Genomic DNA, 20,046 nt, shown 5'->3' on the forward strand with positions numbered 1-20,046 from the left:
CGGCCACAGGTGAGGGGCGCCGGCGGGGCGCAGGGCCCGGGTTCCCAACACCCTCCGCGCCAGGCCCTTCAGTCCGCCGGACCGAGATGATATGTATGAGGCTGATGGGTTCGCGTGTCCGTGGGAACAGATCGGGAAACAGACCCTCAAGGAAATTCTGCAGATGCGAACAGCGCAGCCAAGGGTTCCCCGGAGCCCCTTCATTCTACTTAAAATCCGATGGTCGCCTGTACTGGTCCTGGAGTTCTAGGAGCGCCGAGTAGAAAGCACCATCGTCCTCCCATATATATTAGCAGAGGGTGGTTTCCAACTGCTGACCGTGCGGTTACCTCACCCCCATCAGGCAGTGCTGTATTCTAGATGCCACTATGCACAAAGAACCCCCCACGGTGTAGAAGGTTATGCCTTGGGCTCTTAACCGCAAGGTAAGCGATTCAAAACCAGCAGCGGCTCCTCTGGAGAAAGAGGCGGCTGTCAACTCCTATAAAGAGTTACCGTCTCAGAAACCCACAGGGCTGTTCTGCTCTGCTCTGTATGGTCGCTGTCAATCGGAATTGACGCGATGGCAGTGAGTTTAGTTTGGTTTTGAACTGTGTACATAGGAGGGGGCTTGGAAAAATCCATTCTATTTCCCTTCTTCCCCGAATATTTGGAAGTTGCTGGCCTTTCCTTGGATACAAGTTACCTTGGGTCTCTAAATGGAAAGTGAGCTTCACTGCGTTCATTCTCAACATAGCCAAATTGGTGGGGATTTAAGAAAGACTTCAGGTGTGATAATCCTGCTAGCTTGGTGGGTTATGTGTTAAACTGGGTTATGTGTTAAACTGCTAACCACAAGCTCAGTAGTTCGAAAACACTGGAAAGATGAGGCTTTCTACTCCCCTAAAGATGTAGAGTCTTGGAAACCCACAGCCTTTCCTAAAGGGTCGCTGAGTCTGAACTGACAGTGTCAGTGTTCGGTTTAGTGGGGGTGGAGTGTTGTTTGTTTGAGAAGGTGTGAATATTTTCTTTTTGTCCAGTGGTAGTTTTTCTAGTTGACAAAAACAACCTGTCACAGATTTTGTCTTACGTGGTTCCACAATCAGCGTTTATGGAAGCCGCAGTCAGGAGATCAAAAGATGCACTGCACTAGGTCAATCTGTTTGCTGCACAAGACCTCTTTAGAGTATAGAAGAGCAAGGATGTGACTTTGAGGACTAAGGTGCACCTGACCCAAGCCATGGTATTCTCTGTTGCATCATATGCATGTGAAAGTTGGACCTTGAATAAGGAAGACTGTAGAAAAATAGATGCATTTGAGTGCTCTTTAGAGGCGAGGATGGCAAGGTTCGACTTTGCAGACTTTGGGCATATGGTCAGGAGAGACTAGTCCCTGGAGAAAGACACCGTGTTTGGTAAAGCGGAGGGGCTGCTAAAAGGAGGAAGGCCCTTGATGAGATGGAGTGACAGTGGCTGCAGCATTGGGCTCAGGCATAGGAGCCATTGTGAGGATGGGGAGGACTGGGCAGTGTTTCCTTCTGTTGTGCATAGCAAGGTTGCTATGGGTCAGAGCCGACTCGATGGCACCTAACACCACCAGCACCAGAAGCGTGGCCTCCGTCTAGATGCCTCCTAGCAATGCTGAGTCCTGCGCCCCATCCCAGACCTACTGAGTCTTCATGGTAAGATTTCCTGAGACGTAAGCTTGAGAAACACTACTTAGCATGTTCTGGAAAATTGTTAAGGCTTGACAGCAGCAAACCTGTGGCCTTCACACCCATTTCAACTCCTGGGGGACTTGGGTGTCAAGGAGTAGGACTGCTCCTTAGCAGGGGTCCTGAAACTACACCCCCGCGGGCCACATATTTATCCGGCCCGCCTGGTGTTTTTGCCGCTGCTGCCTGTCCTGTTTAGCAGCCAACTTGTCCAGTGTGCATAGGAATTTGTTGTTTTTTTTAAAAACTATGGTCTGGCCCTCCAACAGTCTGAGGGATAGTGAACTGGCCCCCTGTTTAAAAAGTTTGAGGACCCCTGCCTTAGAGTTTCCTTAGCTGTGATCTTGATGGCAGTAGATCACCAGGCCTTTCCTTCACAGTGCTGCTGCTGAGGGGATTCTCATCTCCAATCTTTCGGTTAGTAACAACAAACAACATGCTCTCCGCCAATTAGCTGATTCTGACTTAGTGATCCTATCGGTCAGAGTAGAACTGCCCCTGTGGGTTTCTAAGAGTAACTCTTTATGGGAGTAGACAGCTTCATCTTTCTCCTGAGGAATGGTTGGTGATTTCAAATGGCTGGCCCTGTGCTTAGCAGCCCAATGCTTAACCACTGCTAGTAAATAATTAGTTCCACTCAGGGACCGATTTCTCTGGTCAATGTTTATGTAATTTGCATTAGTGTCTTTCTGGCCCTTCATTGACATCCCCCGCTCTGGGTACCTATCATTGTTTAAGAGCTGTGAGCACAGAGGTCAGATACAGCTTCCAGACTTAATTAAAAAGCAAAAAACAAACGTACAAATTTTGGGTATTGTTTATGATACAGGTGTCTCACTTACTGCTTTCAAGTAAATTCCAGCTTATAGGGACCTGAAGTGACCTAGGAGAACCACCTTGTTGGGTTTCTGAGATTATAAATCTTTTTGCAAGCAGAAAGCCTCAGCTTTCTCCTGTTGATTGGCTGATGGATTTGAACTGCTGACCTTGTAATTAGCAGCCCAACACATACCCTGCTATGCCACTGGGGCTCCTGTTGAAGAAGTCCAGTGGAGTCTTCATCAACCACCTGTATCTCTGATTTTCCACAGGCTTGTGATTCGTGGGGATAAAGACGACCAGGCTGTGCTGTGCAGTAAAGATCAAACCTACGACTTGAAAATAGCAGACACTTCAAATATGTTGCTTTTTATTCCTGGTTGTAAAACCCCAGAGCAGCTGAAGACAGAGGCGGCCCCCTGTAACCTTATTCACTCTGAGGTACTGTTTTCTGTCTCCTGGCTTAGCTAAGACTAAGAACACATGCACTCATCTTGCCCTTGGCTCAAGGCTTTAGGTCTAGTACGTACAATTTCAGGGAACTCCAAAGTTCTTGAACGACATTGGAAATTTCCCAGCAAGGCTTGCTTTTCTGTTCTGCACATCTGGTGCAATGGCTTCACTTTCCCAAGTGCACAGTGTTAGGTCCTAACACTCATTCGTTGTCCATAAAGAAAGTGTGCAATTAGGTGACTCGCTCTCCAAATCTGACCCGTTTTCAGTCTGTTTCTCAGGTTCTTTTGAAAGGACATTCCTTCAAACTAGAACTTCAAAATCAGAGAAATGAAGACATTTGAGTTGCTTTTTTTTTTTAATCCAGGAAGTATGGGTCTCAGCTTTGAAGCTGGTACAGTTTATTAACATGTGTATTAGACAGGGTTCTCTAGAGAAATAAAACCAAAATGCTAATAATTTTATATATATTTACACAGCTATAACATAAATAAATGTTAATTAAATTATAAAGCAGTACAAATGGCTCAGTGCAACTCACTCCCATGAGACAGTTGTGAGACACTGGCAGTCCTTCAAGTCTTGAGGGCTGCCGGGTAGTCCTGTAGAGCAATTCAGGCTATCCGGGCACAGGCAGCGAACAGCAGGGCAGGTCACCAACAATCAGCCAGATGACAGGGTCCAACAGTCCCCAGCTCAAGAGATGTAAATTCCAATGGTGTAGTGAAAAACAGCTAAAAGGAACCTCAAATTACAGCGACACAGTCCACAGGTTAGGTGTCCCACAGGTAGGGTAGCTTGCAAATTGAGGCAAAGAACAAGCAAGGCAGCCGCACACTGGTCCGATGATCAAAGAGCGAGAGACAAAAGGCAAGGCTCGCCGAGCCATTTAGCTCTCTGCCCTTCAATTAATCCCACATGTGTTTATCAGCCAGGTTGGCACAATAACTACCTCAGCATGTGTAGGATTTTAACATGCTCAAGGATTTGGGAGCCTACCGAAGGCAGATACCAAGTGGCAGTCTCCATCCTGTCTAGGTGGGGACACATTTTTATAAGCCATCCACACGGAGCCTTTCATGATTTCAGGAGAACTTCTGGTCAACTCCTCCCTTGACAAGAGAAGTGGCATGGCGAGTCGGGGAGATGCTAGGAAGCTTCGTGACTCTCATGATGTTACTGGAACATTAGAACCTCCCAGCAACTGTGGGAGGCTGCTTGTAGGCCTGTAAGTCTTTCAAGGTGCTCAGGTGTCTCAGCAGTTAGGCAGTGGCCTGTGAACCAAAGGTTGGCTTCTCGAACCCACAAGGAGCTCTGTGGCAGAGTAGCAGTTCTACGCTGCCCCATGGGGTCGCTGGGTGTGGGAACCGGCTGATGGTACCTTGTAACAACCTAAGCCATTCGGAGTCATTAACCAGAAATATTGGGAGTTCATCTTTCTGTAACAAGGTCATGGTATTTTTTTCATCACTTGTTTTGCAGGGTTTGGTTTTTTGAGGGTAAACTATGAATGCGTTTGAACTCTCCTTTGTAGTATGTAAATTTTGTGCCTGTTATTTTAGGTGGTGTTGACTTTGTTCCGACTCAAAGCAACCCTCTGTACAACAGGAGAACACACCTCCTGGTCCTGCACCATTCTCACAATTGTTGCTATGTTTGTGCGTGATGGCAGGGGAAACTAAGCAAAGGTCCACCAATCCAGGTCTCAATCCATGGGTGCACCACCTGGGCATGATTTTTTTCCCGTGGCTCCTTAAGCCCTAAACTTTGTGTCTCCCACCAAATGATTGGGTGGGGCCATGCAGATTGGTTGTGTTTCCTCCCTTCCTAGTGTCTCTGGGTCAGAGAGAAGGTGGGGGAAATGCTGATGGGATTATGCGGTTCAGATGTGTATGGTTGTTAACAAGGGTAATTGTGATTGTGAAAATTTGGAGCTCTAATGAATCCTGCCCTTGTGACCATAATCGGTGGATGATTCTATGCTCCTGCAGCTGCTGGTGGTACTGGCCATCGATTGAAACCTGCCAGGCCTCCCCCTGTGGCCCACAAACCACAGGTGCTCATGAGGAAATAGGAACAACTTCACATTGGAGAAAGAGCCCTAGTGGCATAGTGGTTACACATAGTGCTGTGAACCCCAGGGTCAGCAGCTTGAAACCGCCAGCCGCCCCTCAGGAGACAGACAGGGCTGTTGACTCCGGTAAAGAGTTAGGTCTCAGAAACTCACGGGCGGCTCTCTCCTGCCCTATCGGGCCACCGAGTGAGCATCGACTGGCTGGCAAGTGCGTTGGGTTTGCACTGGAGACGAGCAGCAGTCGGCCAGTTTGGGAACTGCGGGTAAACCTCTCTGGGTTGGTCCTTAACGCTCTTTAGTGTTGGTCTGAGATTCAGCATCATCGCTTCCAGGAGCTGGGCCTAATGTTAGCAACCGTGTCTTATACTGGTTTGAGAATGGACACCCCCGACCCACCCCCCCTCCACTTTTAAGGTTGGGCGACACCACCGAGATAATCCTCTTGAGCGCTTTTCTTTTCTTACGGAGTACCAGGGTTGCAGAGGGGAAGCTCGTGAGTTAGATTCCACCACGTTGGCAATGTTTTGTTGGTGAAATCCGTTTCCTTTTGGTCTGAGTTGAGAATATGCACAGCAAAACAGATTCAGCAGCTTCTAGGGGCGTGCCTGCAGCTACCCCAACGAGCCCTAACACTGGGCTGATTGTGAGGCTGTCGCAGGACTGGGCAGTGGCACGTAAAGTTGCTGTGAGCCTCAGTGGGCTCGATGGCACTGATGAACAAAGAAACCGAAATAACTCAGTGACATGGAACTCTTCTCCCCTCCTCTCTTTTCTACATCGGTCCTCCTCCATCAGTGCATACTCTGCTGCCCGCTGTCCTGTCTGATCTTCTAAGGGGCTCTTGTCTTTCCGGTCCCCTGGAGCTAGACCTGAAAGAGCACAGTGCTCAGGGAAGAGCTGCTTTACCTCTTGAGCTTCACCGTTATTTGGTTTAGAGAAGACTTCAAGGGATACTTTGTGGGGTAGGCAGTGGCTTCTTCACTGATGTTTCGGGAAGCTTCCACCCATCTGCTTGAGGAAGCTGGATCGGATGCGTGTGCTCTCAACAAGGCACAATAGCCTGGCTCTGGTTTCCTGGCTACCTTGCCAGGAGCAGGTAAGTGAGTTGGCATTTGATGTGAAACTTTTCTTCTGGAATGGTGTCTGGTTGTCGTTGTTAGGTGCCGTGGAGTTCTGTCCCAGCTGACAGGTTATATTTCTCACTTCTAGATCTTTGGTTTTTCTAACAATTACTGGGAATTAAGAAGATGCAGACCTAAATTAAAGAAGCTGAAGAAACTTTTAATGGGAAACACCTACGAAGGGCCTGACAGTCAAAAAGAAAAGGATTCAAATAGCTCCAATGTAAGAATATGATGTTTTGTTTGTTTGTGATTTTATTTATTTATTTTTAATTGATCATTTTATTGGGGGGGGCTCTTACAAATCTTATAACAATCCATCATTCAGTTGTATTAAGCACACTTGTATACATGCTGCTATCCACATTGCTAAAACATTTTCTACTTGAGCCCTTGGTATCAGCTCCTCTTTTCCCCCCTCCCCCATGGTTTGTGATTTTTTAAAGTAGAACTATAATTAGAAGCATTTAATGGTGACATTCTCATTTATATCTGATATGGAATTTTCAAACATACCCCAAAGCTGGGAGTAATAGCATGACTCCTTTTCTTTTGATCTCTTAGGTTAGATACCAACCTCTATTTCCAGCCTACTCTATTCTGTTCTCTTACTCCCTCCACATTTTTCCTCTGCTTCTTGAGTATGTTAAAACACATATCCTAGATAGCATGGTGACATTCATATACCAACAGCATCTCATGTACCTAACTCTGAAACGATAACTATGTCTGAGGTAAAATTGATCCTCGCTTCATTAAAGTCTATAACTAGGCCCTCCTAAGAGAGGACATTATGAAAATGGAATGTATTTTCTTGCTCTGAAGTCAAAATTGACCAATTCTGGGAAAACGCTCACTGACATTGAGTTGATTCTGACTCAGGTGGCCTTATAGGACAGGGTAGAACTGCCCCAGGAGTTTCCAGGGCTATAAATCTGTACAGGAGTAGAAAACCTCATCTCTCTTCCATAGAGTAGCTAGCTGGTGGTTTCCAACTGTGGACCTTGCAGTTAGCCCAACATGTAACCCACTATGCCACCAGGGCGCCTAGAAATTAGGAAATTCCTGGAAATAGGAAAGAATATTTATAGAACAAGTGAAAATAAATGAGAAGCTTGTAACTTAATTAAAAATTGGAATAGTTTTCATCGGGGCCATAGCTTTATGGAGATAATAATCTTTACTTCCCAGTGTACCTATTCCAAAGCTTTTAGGATGGTGCAACCCTCTCCAATGTCAAGTTTAGAATATTTTTATCACCCCCCCCTAAACTCATACTTTTGAGCTGCCACCTGCAGACCAAGCACTCTCCTTAGTCCGAGGCAGCCACTCCCACTGTTTGCCTCTTGAGATTTGCCTCTGGTGGTCCTTTCGTAGAAATGGAATCACGAGGCACGTGGCCTTTTGGCCGGTTTCTCTCAGTCAGCATGAGCGTGTTGAATGACCATCCACAGTGTCGCATGGGTCAGTATTTCCTTTACTGCCAAACAGTATTCCATGTGTGGCTCCATCCCAGTTGATCCATTCATCAGAAGACATTCGGATTGTTTCCACATCTTGGCCATGACCAATCACGGTGCTTATGAACACTGATGTGGAAACTTTTCAGCGGACATAGGTTTTCATTTCTTTTGGGGATAGAACCAGGAGTGAAACTTGAGTGGTAAAAGGTTAACTCTGAGGCGTGCTGGTGGCGTCGTGGCTAGCAGTGGCTGCCATCCACAAGGTCGGCAGTTCGAAACCCCCAGGCCGGCAGTTCGAAACCCCCAGGCGTGGGAAAAAGAGGAGGTTTTGTATTTCCATAAAGAGTGACAGTCTAGGAAGCCCACAGGAGTGGTCCTACCCTGTCCTAGAAGGTTGCCATGATTCAGAATTGACTCGATGGCCGTGAATTTGAGATGAACTGTGTATAATTTTTTTGAGGAACTACGAGCACCAGACTTTTCCAAAGTGGCTGTGCCATCTTGTCACTAGATGTGCGATGAGCATTCTAGTTGGCGCTACATCTTTTCCCACTTTGCATTATCTGTCTTTGTGATTATACCCTGGTGATGTGGTGGTTATGTGTTGGGTTGCAATCCAAATGGTTTGAAACCACCAGCAGCTCCGTGGGGCAGACTGGGCATTCTACGCCCATAAACAGTTAGTCTCGGAAACCCACAGGGGGGGCACACGCGAGACAGAATAAAAATGAAGTGGCATCTTCTTTTGGTTTCGATGTACATTTTCTGGATGACTAATGAGGCTGAAAATCTCTTCAGACATGCGCTGGTCCTTTGTATAACCATTTTTTGAGAAAGATCTAAGGTCATTTGCCCGAGTTGTAATTTGGGTTATTTGTCTTTTCTTTGAGTTATGAGAGCCCTTTAGATCGCCGACGTACAAGTCCCTCTCGAATGTGGGGTGTGTGAGTCTTTTCTTCTATCCTGCCGAGTAGCCTTTCACTCGCTTGGTGGTGTTTGGATGCACAAAAGCTTTTCAGTGTCATGAAGCCCACTTTATCTGATATTTGTACTTTGTGGCCTGGGATTTTGGAGTCTTCTCTAAGCTGCCATGGTCAGATCCAGGTCATGATGATGTACCACAGTGTTTTCTTGATATTTCTAAACTCTCCAGGACCTTTTTGGGTTGGATCTTTAAAAATAAAAGTCTGTCCCCTGGTTTAGGCCTTGATGTCATAATCTTTATGCAGGAACAGAAGAAACACAGAATCTTTCTTAAAACTCTTTTCTCTATTCTTTCAGTATACGATCGGAGATTTACTTGATCAAATTCAGGCAAGTGAGGAAGAAATAATGACACAATTACAAGTTCTAAATGCCTGCGAAATTGGAGGTAACATTACTTACTGTTATTATGAATGTTGATGGAGAGGTTTGGTGACATCTGCACCCTATTGCAAGCTGTTTATTTCATCTGTGGACTTCCAGGATAATATCTCTATTAGGGGAGTGGATAGAGAGTCTGTGTGCTGGTCAGGATTAACTAGAGAAACAAATTCATAGACACTCATGTATATAAGAAAGAGCTTTATGTAAAAGAGCAATTGTATATTGAGAACATCCCAGATCAAGTCCATAAATCCTACATTAGCCTGTATGCACAATACCAGTCTTCAAATTCCTCTTCAGACTCACGCAACACATGCAATGGTATTGAATGCAGAAAGATCACAAGCCAGTGGGTGAGAAGTCTTGTGGATCCAGTGGCAGTGGAAGCATTTCAGTGCTGGCATGGGTCTCCACGTGTCTCTTCCAGCTCCAGGGCTCTGGTTCCATCAGTGTAGCTCCATGTGTCTTGTCAGCAGGAAGACGAAGCAGAGTGTATGTCCTGCCTCCAGGGAGGAAGACAGGAATTCCCAGAATCCTCAGGAGAAGGCCATGCCCACACAGAGGCTTCATTGGCTATGACCTGATTGACAGGCTAGAGTCCACCCCTTGCTCAAGTTGACAGATTATGTAACTGCCACACCAGGTGATCATGAGTTCAGTGTGTTGCCAGTGGGTTTAAACCCATGGTTCTCAACCTTCATAATGCTGTGACCCTTTAATACAGTTCCTCATATCGTGACCCCCCCAACCATAAGATTATTTTCGTTGCTACTTCATAACTGTCATTTTGCTACTGTTATGAATCGGGCGACCCCTGTGAAAGGGCTGCAACCCACAGGTTGAGAACCACTGGTTTTAAGCGCTCCTTACCATTTCCTTTGGATTAAGTGGCAATAGAAGAAACATGTCAGCTCCAGGAGGGCCGCTAGACCTCAGGCAGTCCAGCCTCTCCATTTTCTGTAACAAATGAGCCTAAGAAGTCCCAGGAAGGGGAACTGGTTTGTGCAGGGCTCCACATTGAGGTCTAAGCTTTGAATTATGTAATTAATAACCTGCAACAAGCAACTTCCAAAATGCTTGGAAGGTGATAACCTTGTTTCTTAGAATAACTCTGGCCCCCACAAACACTTTATTGTAAATTTGGTGGGAGTTTACATATCACATCATCATATTTAAACGTAAACAACTGATCAGATCCCCCAGTGGCTTGTCTTGCTTCCTCCCCCTCCCCTGCCTCTGCTTTTCTTTCACCCAGGTTAACCCCTGCCTGCCCTCTTGCCTGTTGCTTCCCCTTCCCTCTGTCCCCTCCCCTGGATTAAAGTAAATTTCTGGATTAAAAGTAAAGTTTTTATGCCCGTAAGCTCACATAGCTTACTTTGGTGTTTGACTAACTTCACGCAGCATAACGTGCGCCACATCCATCCATGTCTGGATGGGCTTCACTGTTTCATCTTCATTCTTTAATGATGTATAGAATTCAGTTGCGGATATGTACTGACGTTTACTGCTTCTTAAACCCTTCCCCCCCCATAATCTCTCAATGAATTTTTGATAAATTGTTGAACCCCTTATCCAATGAGTTTGTAAAAACCGTTCTGGTGGGGTATTTGGCCGTAGGTGTGGGTGGAGAAGCCCCAGAGCCCTTCTTTGATGGGCTGGGTGGGCTTGAGAGCAGCAGTCAGCTTTTCTCCTGCCCAGCCCCGCCCCTGCCCCCACCCCACCCTACCCCCTGGCAAGCAGAATGAGTTGATGCTGCCTTGCATTTGTCAGTCTGCCTTTGCAGGTCCAGAAGCAGCTTTATTCTGCACCCATTTATTCTACAAGCTAAACACACTGCACCGAGTTGATTGATCACATAGCAAGCTTACTGTACAGAGTAGAACTGCCCATCGGGTCTCCAGGGCTGTGTTCTTGACAGAAGCAGTTGCCACATCTTCTTCCCTGGGAGTGGCAGTTGGGGTCAAACAACCAACCTTTGGGTTCACAGTGGGATGCTTTAAACACTGTAGCCAGGTCACTTGCCCGCGAATTCTAAAGCCACACTGCCATTAAGTCCATTCCATTGGTGCTGGCTGTGGAGCGCTCACTGCCCTCGAGGCAGTGCTGACTCACAGGGACCCCGGTGGGTTTCCAAGACTGTCCCTGTTGACGGGAGGAGAAAGCCCAGTCTTTCTCCAGCGGAGCGGCTGGTGGTTTGAACTCCCTACACTTGTAACCACTACACCGCCAGATCTGAGGCTAAATCTTTTTAGAAGCATTGGTGCTTTTGAACCTCTGACCTTGAAGTTAATAGTTCAACTCTTAACCCACTGTGCCACTAGGGCCCCTTATATTAGGAAGTTGGAACTCTGGGTGTGGGTGTGGGTGTGGGTGTGGGTGTAGGTGTAGGTGTAGGCTCACCATTGGATTTATTCACAATCTTCCCAGCAAGATGAGCAAAGCCTACGTTAGAGTTTACTCTCCTGTGGGGCAGAACACCTGCTGCCACATTAGAACTCACTCGGAAGCCCTGTTCTTTGTGGGGTTAAGACTCGTTTTCAATGCATCCGAAGTGACCTTTTTAATTAGGACACTTGCTGCCAGGTTACATCGCATATGGACACCGTGAATGTGAAGGGGGAAAGGCAAACCAAGCGATGCATTTTTATTACGACCCTTTGCATGATCATTGCTGCCTGGAGGCAGATGACCTTCTGGTAAGGGCATTCCTGCTAGCTCTCCCTTCGCGTTACGTGCAGGCATAGGAACATGAACTCCTCGCCCCTTGGAAGTGGTGGGTGTGTTCTTGATGTGGTAGGAGTGCCAGTGAGGACAAAATTCGCATCTGTTATCTTTCATGGGAAGAGGGCACAGTGTCTGGGGCCCAGCTGTTACTGTTCCACGGGCCTACGTGCGTCTATCATTTCTTGGGCCTACGTGCGTCTGTCATTTCTTGGGTGAGCTGGACTTCCTTGTGAGTATGAGAGCCCTTCCGCAGACGCTGCGAAGAGCACTGCCCACTGGCAGGATGGCCCAGCAGAGATGACTGCATCGGATGGCTCCTGAACCTGCCACCCTCACCTCACTTACATGAGGCTCTCATGAAATGACTGTGCCAGCTGCAGCTTTCTACACTTCCATTTAGAACCACCTGGTGATTGTGAGATAATTAAGGCACTTGGGTAACAATCAAAGCGTTAATTTCTACCTAAAAGAGTCCCCGGAGTCCCTGGGTGACACACACTGAAGCCCTCAGCTACTAACTAAAAGGTTGGCAGTTTGAATACACCTCGAGGTTCCTGAGAAGAAAGGTTCATTATTTAAAGAGATCTGTGGGGCTGCTAACCCCAAGGCCAGCAGTTCGAAACCACCAGTCACTCCACTGCAGAAAGATGAGGCTTTCAACTTGCCTAGAGAGTTACAGCCTCAGAAGCCCACCGGGGCAGTTCTTCCCTGTCCTAGAGGGTCCCTGTGAGTCGGATCGGCTCGATGGCTCTGAGTCTCTGGGTGCTTTTGCAGGTGGACAACATGCTGCTGCTATTTTTTGAATCCATTTGCTCTGAAGGCTCCGTTTGTATTGGAATCTGTAGGTTATTGGAGGATTCTAGAATTTGATTATGAGATGAAGCTTCTGAACCATATAAATCAGCTTGTGGATTCTGAATCTTGGTCTATCGACAAAGTTCCTCTGACGACCTGCCTTCAGGAGCTTGGCCCTCTGGAACCGGAGTGAGTGCTTTATTCCTTGTCCCTTCCCATTTCCCTAAGGGGAGGAGAATTCTTTTCCAGATGAGAACTACCACCAGTGCATAGCTTATTTACATTTTGATGTCTTTAAGAACTGTTAAAAAATCTGCAACCACAAGATTTTGGAGAGTTGGAGTACAGGATCATACCTGTGTGTCATCCTTGTTTTCCTCCCCACCCAAAAAGGAATTGTGAGGAGTTGTTTTGTAGTCATTAACAATGTGCTCTATCAGTTGGGTGGAAGGAAGTGTTTAGCCTAGAGCCTGGCACATCGTGGCTTCCTGTGACATTTGTCTTAATCCTTGCCGGAACCACGCTTGTTTCTCCTCGTTCAGGAAAGTCATGTATCTCCTCCTTTCGAGTTGGAAGCAGTGAAGCTTAACATGTAGCATCTCACAGCGCTGCTGACCTTTCCCATCGGTGTTTTCAATTTTTCAGGGAGATGATAGAACACTGCCTGAAGTGTTACGGGAGGAGATACGTAGAGGAAGGTAAGCCTGGTAACCTTTTCTGATGGGCATTTGCCTGCTGTGTTGAACATGGTGTGTCTTCCCGAAGTGTGTTCTTATAGTAAATTAACAGCTTCTCACCGAGGACTAGAATTCCTTCTGAGAACTTCCACTGAGGAAACGGGAAACCGAAAAACCAAACTCACTGCCACTGAGTCAGTGTGGACTTACCCCAACTCTATAGGACAGGGGACACCGGTCTGTCCCTGTGAGTTTCTGAATCTGTAACTTTTTAAAAAAAATCATTTTATTGGGGGCTCATACAACTCATCACAATCCATACATACATCAATTGTGTAAATCACATTTGTACATTCGTTACCCTCATCATTCTCAAAACATTTGCTCTCCATGTAGGCCTCTGGCACTCTTAGGGGATTAGAAAGCCCCGTTTTTGTCCCAAGGAGCGGCGGCTGGTGGTTTTGGACTACTGACCTTGTGGATAGCAGTCCAATGCATAATCACTCGGCCCTCAGGACTCCCTGAGGAAAAGGAAAGGTTACTTGATTTAATTCTAAGAAGACAGTCTAAGTGCCCACATCGTTTCTTCAGGTGAAGTTTATTTTGAGTTGAGTGCTGATAAGATATGCAGAGCCACAGCACAGATGCTGCTGCAGAACGCAGTGAAATTCAACTTTGCCGAGTTTCAAGAAGTGTGGCAACAGAGTGTTCCCGAGGGGATGGTAACCAGCCTTGACCAGCTGAAGGTAATTGCCGTCCGCGGCGACTCCCATAATTCAGTGGGCTGTCCTTGATTAGGTGAAATGACACTTGCGTTGGAATTGAATTTGGAGGCTATTTATTTTCCAACCCAGCTATTATGAGTGCACTCATTAGGTACCCAATCTATCATCTATTCTGATTTTAAGAATTTATTAGACTTTAAAAATCATTCTTCGTAAATATTGCTGGGTTTTGCAACCATTACTATTCTCCCGCCTATTTCCATGTTCTCACACCACTGAGCCCTCTCCCATCCCACCCACTGTATCCATGTCTTTCCATTTCCACTACCAGCATCCTGCCATTACCTCTTGCCTCTTCAATAGTCAGCCCTGCTGTAAGGTCAGCGGTTCAAACCCACCGAGCTTGGAGTATGAGACCGTCTGCTCCAAGGAAGATTTACCACCCTGTGTAGGGTCGCTGTGGATGGGAGTGGACTTGATGGGGTAGTTCATTCTCCGGTGCTGCTCGAATGCTCTTTTTAAAAAGCCAGCCACATGAGTCCATAAAGGTTTCAACGGTTGTCCATGGCATTGAAGATAGAAAGTCAATAATTTATATCATGGCCTACAAAGTCCTCATGATCAGCCCTGGAGCATCGCCATCTCCTGCTACTTTCTGTCGCCCTCTCTGCACACCAGCCTGCCTTCCAGTCATCAAAGCATCTCGCTGTCTTCTAAGCCACGGGCTTTCTTGTTCTCACATGATCCCCCTAATCTCTCCCGGCCACTGCTTCATCTTTGAGTCACTTCTCAAGGGTGGCCTTCCTTGTTCTCTGTTCTGCACTTAGCCGTTGTCTTCAGTTAAATATTAGTTTTGGGAAAATGTTGAGTTAGGTTGTTCCCCGTTTGCCATTTTGACCGAATTTTTATTTGCTTGTTTGTTTACTGTTGCATGTTGACTTGGGGGAAAGATGCTGCTGTAAAGACTTCGAGCCTTGGAAACCCTGGGAGCAGTTCTTCTCTGTTCTGTAGGGTCTGTATGAGTCAGAACTGACTGATGGCAGTGGGGTAGGGTACATCAGTAGGTTGGTTACATGTTGATATCTAGCATATAGTACAAAATCAAGCGCATTGCCATCGAGTTGGTTCTGACTCATTGCAACCCTGTTGGAGAGGGTAGAACTGCCCCTGAAGGTTTCTGAGTCTGTAACGTTACCGGAGTAGAAAGCCTGATCTTCTCCCGTGGAATGGCTGGCGGTTTTGAACTGCTGACCTTGTGGTTAGTAGCCCAATGTGTAACCCCTTATGCCACCAGGGCTCCCTACAGGGCTGGGGAAGTAGAGGGAAATAAGGAGACAGTGATGTCAGAGAGCTGGAAGAGAAAGGTGTATTAACATTAACAAAGTCAGGCAAAGGGACAAGACGCCTGGCCACTGGGGCAGTGGGAGGTCCTTGAAGACTTTCAGAACGAGACCTTTTGACAAACTAGTGGCACTGAAAGCCAGATGACAGAAAATGAGAAGAGAACGTTTTCTTGAAGTCTTAGATGGAGTGGGAGGAAAACGTGGAACAACACCCTCAAAGTCAAAGGGGACCATGCTTGCTGCCTGGGATGAGAGCGATGGGCCCCTTTGAGGCTGGAGCCCATAGTCAGTCAGGTGTGGAACTGAAACGCCCTCGCTGAGAGGAAGTGGAGTGGGTGATGGGTGGTGCATTGAGGGGGTCGCAGTGGATGAGTAGAATCAGATTGTGTGGGAATTGCTGAATGTAAAACTGACGATGTGCTTTGTAAACCGTCACCTAATTCACACTGAAAATGGAGGGGGAGGTGGCGGCGGGAGATTAACCCAGGAATCACTGCTCCTAGTCTCGGGAAGGGTTCATTGTGAGCCTCGGGTGGTTTGTAAAAGCTTTGTGCACTGATAGTTGACATACCGTGGGCTAAGCCAAGCCCCCAGATGTAGAAGACTCGCATTAAGAACAAGAACATTACCTTAGCTGCCCCTCCTTCTCTCGTTTCTTGTAGGGGTTAGCACTGGTGGATCGACACACGAGACCAGAAATCATATTTTTATTGAAAGTTGACGATTTGCCCGAGGATAATCAGGCACGCTTTAATAGTCTGTTCTCTCTAAGGGAGAAATGGACAGAAGAGGATATTGCTCCATATATTCAGTAAGTAATGCCTCCAAAAAATGGATCTTGTTCCCTTAAAACGTATTTCGTTGTTGAGGAAGTACTCGGCAGGGCAAACCCCAATGCAGCAGATTCTGCAAGTTTGCAGCAAGAGGAGAAACTGGAAGCGCTGCGTGATGCAAATCAGTATGCATGGCACCTCGGCATAAACTCCTCACAACGGGGCCAATAAATAACACCATGATACAAGGGGGAAAGACTGAAATTGTCAAGGACTTTATTTATTTCATCCACAATCAACACCGATGGAAGCAGCTGTTAGGAAATCAAATGAAGCAATTGGGCAAGTCGTCTGCTGAAGACCCATCTATTTGTTAAAGACCAAAGATGTCACTTTGAAGGCTAACGTGCCCCTGCCCTAAGCCATGGGGTATTTTTCAGTCCTCTCATATGCATGTGGATGCTGTCGATTGAATAAGAGATACTGAAGATGGGTGCCTTTGAACTACAGTGCTGGTGGAGAATATTAAATGGACACCGGCTTTCTAGGAAGATGAACAGTGGAAAAAGTATGGCCATAATGCTCCTGAGAACCCAGGAGGGTGAGACTCTGTCTCATGTTCTTTGGACGTGCTCTCAGGAGGAACCGTGGCCTGGAGAAGGATGTCGTGCTTGGTGACGTGAGGGCCAGCAAAAGAGAGGAAGACCGCAAACAAGATGGATTGACACAGGGGCCGCGAGAATAGGCTCACGCCTCTTGGGAGAATGGCAGAGGCCGGGGCGGCGTTTGTTTCCCTGTCCCTGTGAGGGGAGGGTTTGGGAGGCATAACAATATGCTTCAAAGCAAATTGACTCAAGATCCAACCAATTCCTGCAGACCAGCGATTTTCAACCTGGGGATCGAATGGCCCTTTCGCAGGGGTTGCCCGATTCATAACAGTAGCAAAATTACAGTGATGAAGTAGCAACAAAAATAATTTTATGGTCCGGGGATCACCACAACATGAGGAACTGCATTAAAGGGTCACAGCATTAGGAAGGTCGAGAACCACTGTTGTAGACTGTACCTTGACCTCTTCACCTGACTAACTGCCTCTAATCCTGCCTCATGAATATCCTGACGGTCAAGATTTGTAACACATTATTATAAGTGGCTGTAACACACACAATTACGTTGGATGACAAAATGGGAAATAGTTCTGTAAGACTGAGAGTCATGACAAGCTGAGGTGGCACTACTGCCTGTCAGTTGGTCGTCTGTTTTCGCCACCAAAGGTGTTTTGGAAATTTTTCTACGTTCATAATTGACAATGTAATGAACGCTCTATACCCACCAGCCAGCTTGCATGATCATTACTTTATTGCCCCCATCGTTAAATGAGGGCAGAGTGGCTCTTCTGCTTATTGAAACCATCCTAGTGTTTCCCATCATGCTTTTTTATTCCCTTAAGTTTTATTTTGTTGAGAATAGACACAGCAAAACATAACACCGATATAACAGTTCCTCCTGCGGGGCAGTGAATTACTTCCCGTGGTTCTTCTCGCCGAAGTCTCCCACTCCCACCAAATGACTTTTCCCTCCGTGGGTTTGATAAGAAGGTGGGGGAGATAGTGATAGGGCGCGCCTGTGTGGGAAACTGTGAGCAGGATTCCCTGCAGTACAGTCCTGTCGTATATAACATGAGCCCTCTGAAAGCAGGCTTTCATTACCAGCAAGATCCAGGAGTGGGATGTAGCCTTTGGACTTGAGATAGCTCCACAGTGACCCTCCTGGATCCAGAAGACTTCTGTATCATCAGCAGAAGCTGGAGCAGAGCGATGGACGCCCGAACTCACGTGCTTCTGTGCGGCGGGTTGGTTTGGGGAGTAGAGTGTCTCTGGGCACTTAATTGAGGAAGTTGGCCTTGCTGACCCATGAAAATAAAGGTGGGTGGCTTGGAGAAGACCTGAAAGAAAGGACTTTGTAACATGTCCAGAGAAACAACCCGAACCAGACCCTTTCTCCCTGGCCTTGCAACTTGTTAATTCCCTTTGAAACCCTTTCAATCTTGAATTTTGTCTGTGAGTTCTGTGTAGCCATGGCAGTGGATAGGAGAGCCCAGAGAGGTAAAACAGTCCACGTTCACAGTGTAGTGACACTTAGTGGACACTTGGTGTTATATAACTAACCTCTTCACCCTCCTTTTCTGAGTTTTCCCTCATCAGCAAACTCACTGGCTCCCTGTTATGTGTAGTGTGAAAGCTCAATTCTTTGTCACATCCTTCACTTCGCTCTGTGATCTGAACCGCCCTCCCTCCCTCCCCTAGCTCATGTGCTCCCACCCTTCTCTCTGTTCACTATGGTGTCAGGGTGGGCACAGGGGAGGAAGCTGACGTTCAGGGAATGTGGGTGACCTAGACAAGCTCACTCGGGAAGCCTCGTAGCCAGGTTCGTTGACTCTAGACACACCACCACCCCTACTGCAACCTCTCGGTGTATCCAACTTGTACTCTGTTTACGATGGAAATACCGTGGACTTTGTTGTCCTACAAACCTGCCGGGCTGCTGCAGACCTCCACTCTGCCACTTCCTAGATGAGCTTAATTTCCCTGGGGGGGTAGAGTCTACGTTGCTCGTACTGGTATTGTGAAGATTCAGTAAGGCATGGCATGCCGTAAGCTGTAACACGCTCAGTTCAATTACGTCTTGTAACTTCTCCCCATCGACCTCTTCCATTACACACATGCATACACCGTTATGCTTGTCAGACAGGATTAGGGAGAAACATAAAAATAACGAGTGCTGTGAATTTGGGTCCTAAAATTTCATGCTATTCCATTTTCTTTTTGTCCCCACAGAGATTTGTGTGGACAGAAGCAAACCATCGGAGCTTTACTCACTAAATATGCCCGCTCCTCAGTGCAGAATGGTGTTAAAGTCTATAATTCAAGAAGACCTGTTTCATAAAAGAACCATTCTTTTTCGACTAAAGTTGCACGATAAGGTTACTGGCTATGAGATAAAAATCCTCTGCATATTTATATCCCATATTCCGAACTGTTTTCTTTAATTCTTAAGAAAAAGGGGAATCCTTGGAAGCATCTGTTTTCTGCATCATTTTGAAGCTATACTCTTCATATTTATTTTTCAATACAGGAGGGGATTTCTGTATTTTTCCAGTTACTTTCCTATTTTGTAGACAATGTAAACACTGAACAATAAAGTATCATTTGTTATATTTAGTTTCTGAGATCTGTGTTGTTTGTGGGAAGGTGGTTTTGCTTTTTATATTTAAATTCTCATTTCTTTTCCAGAATATTCTAATTATTAATATATTTAAACATTTCACAGAGTCCCAGTAGTAGTAGTACTTTTTTTTTTAGGTACTTTAGAATTTTTAAGGAAATAGAAGAAAGAACCAGGGGGCAAAGGACATTTATAAAGGCCTAAATCCAGTCATGTACATATGCAAACATATATATAATGAGAGAGGAATAGAACTATGTGCTCATATCTATATGTTAAGAATTAAGGTAGACATTGGGCCTCGACTCAAGTACTCCCTTAAGACAGAACACTTTGTTCTAACAATCAGGCATTCTGTGATGCTCACCTTCCTGACATGATCGCTGAAGACAAAATGGGTGCATAAGCAAATGTGGTGAAGAAAACTAATGGTGCCTCACTATCAAAAGATACAGCGTCTGGGGTCTTAAAGGCTTGAAGATAAACGAGCAGCCATCTAGCTCAGAAGCAACAAAGTCCACGTGGAAGCACACCAGCCTGTGTGATCATGAGGTGTGATCAGGTGTCAGGCATCTAAGACCCAGAACAAAATCATACCCAATGTGAATGGGGAGGGCGGGCATGGAGTGGAGACTCAATGCCCATCTGTAGACAATTGGACATGCCCTCACGGGTCACAGGGAAGAGATGAGCCAGTCAGGGTGCAGTGTAGCACTGATGAAACAGAACTTTCCTCTAGTTCTTTGGTGCTTCCTTCTCCCCACTATCATGACCTCAATTCTACCTTACAAA

The 20,046-nt window shown here is 46.4% G+C and overlaps 1 protein-coding gene across 1 annotated transcript in view; it reads left to right on the forward strand.

Annotated features, from left to right (window-relative positions):
• Window positions 1-19,250, forward strand: part of DSCC1 (DNA replication and sister chromatid cohesion 1) — a 19,471-nt gene extending 221 nt beyond the window's left edge. The window contains exons 2-9 of the mRNA XM_013006601.2: window positions 2,786-2,954; window positions 6,250-6,384; window positions 8,906-8,996; window positions 12,562-12,700; window positions 13,157-13,209; window positions 13,780-13,934; window positions 15,919-16,067; window positions 18,867-19,250. Of these exons, the coding sequence (XP_012862055.1) occupies window positions 2,786-2,954; window positions 6,250-6,384; window positions 8,906-8,996; window positions 12,562-12,700; window positions 13,157-13,209; window positions 13,780-13,934; window positions 15,919-16,067; window positions 18,867-18,975 (1,000 nt within the window). The 3' untranslated portion in view covers window positions 18,976-19,250. The remainder of the gene's footprint in view (window positions 1-2,785; window positions 2,955-6,249; window positions 6,385-8,905; window positions 8,997-12,561; window positions 12,701-13,156; window positions 13,210-13,779; window positions 13,935-15,918; window positions 16,068-18,866) is intronic.
• The last annotated feature ends 796 nt before the right edge of the window (window positions 19,251-20,046 follow it).

Source organism: Echinops telfairi, unplaced genomic scaffold (genome assembly GCF_000313985.2).
Source record: "Echinops telfairi isolate 266 unplaced genomic scaffold, ASM31398v2 ScPeMD7_1;HRSCAF=3_0, whole genome shotgun sequence".
Classification (NCBI taxonomy): Eukaryota; Metazoa; Chordata; class Mammalia; order Afrosoricida; family Tenrecidae; genus Echinops; species Echinops telfairi.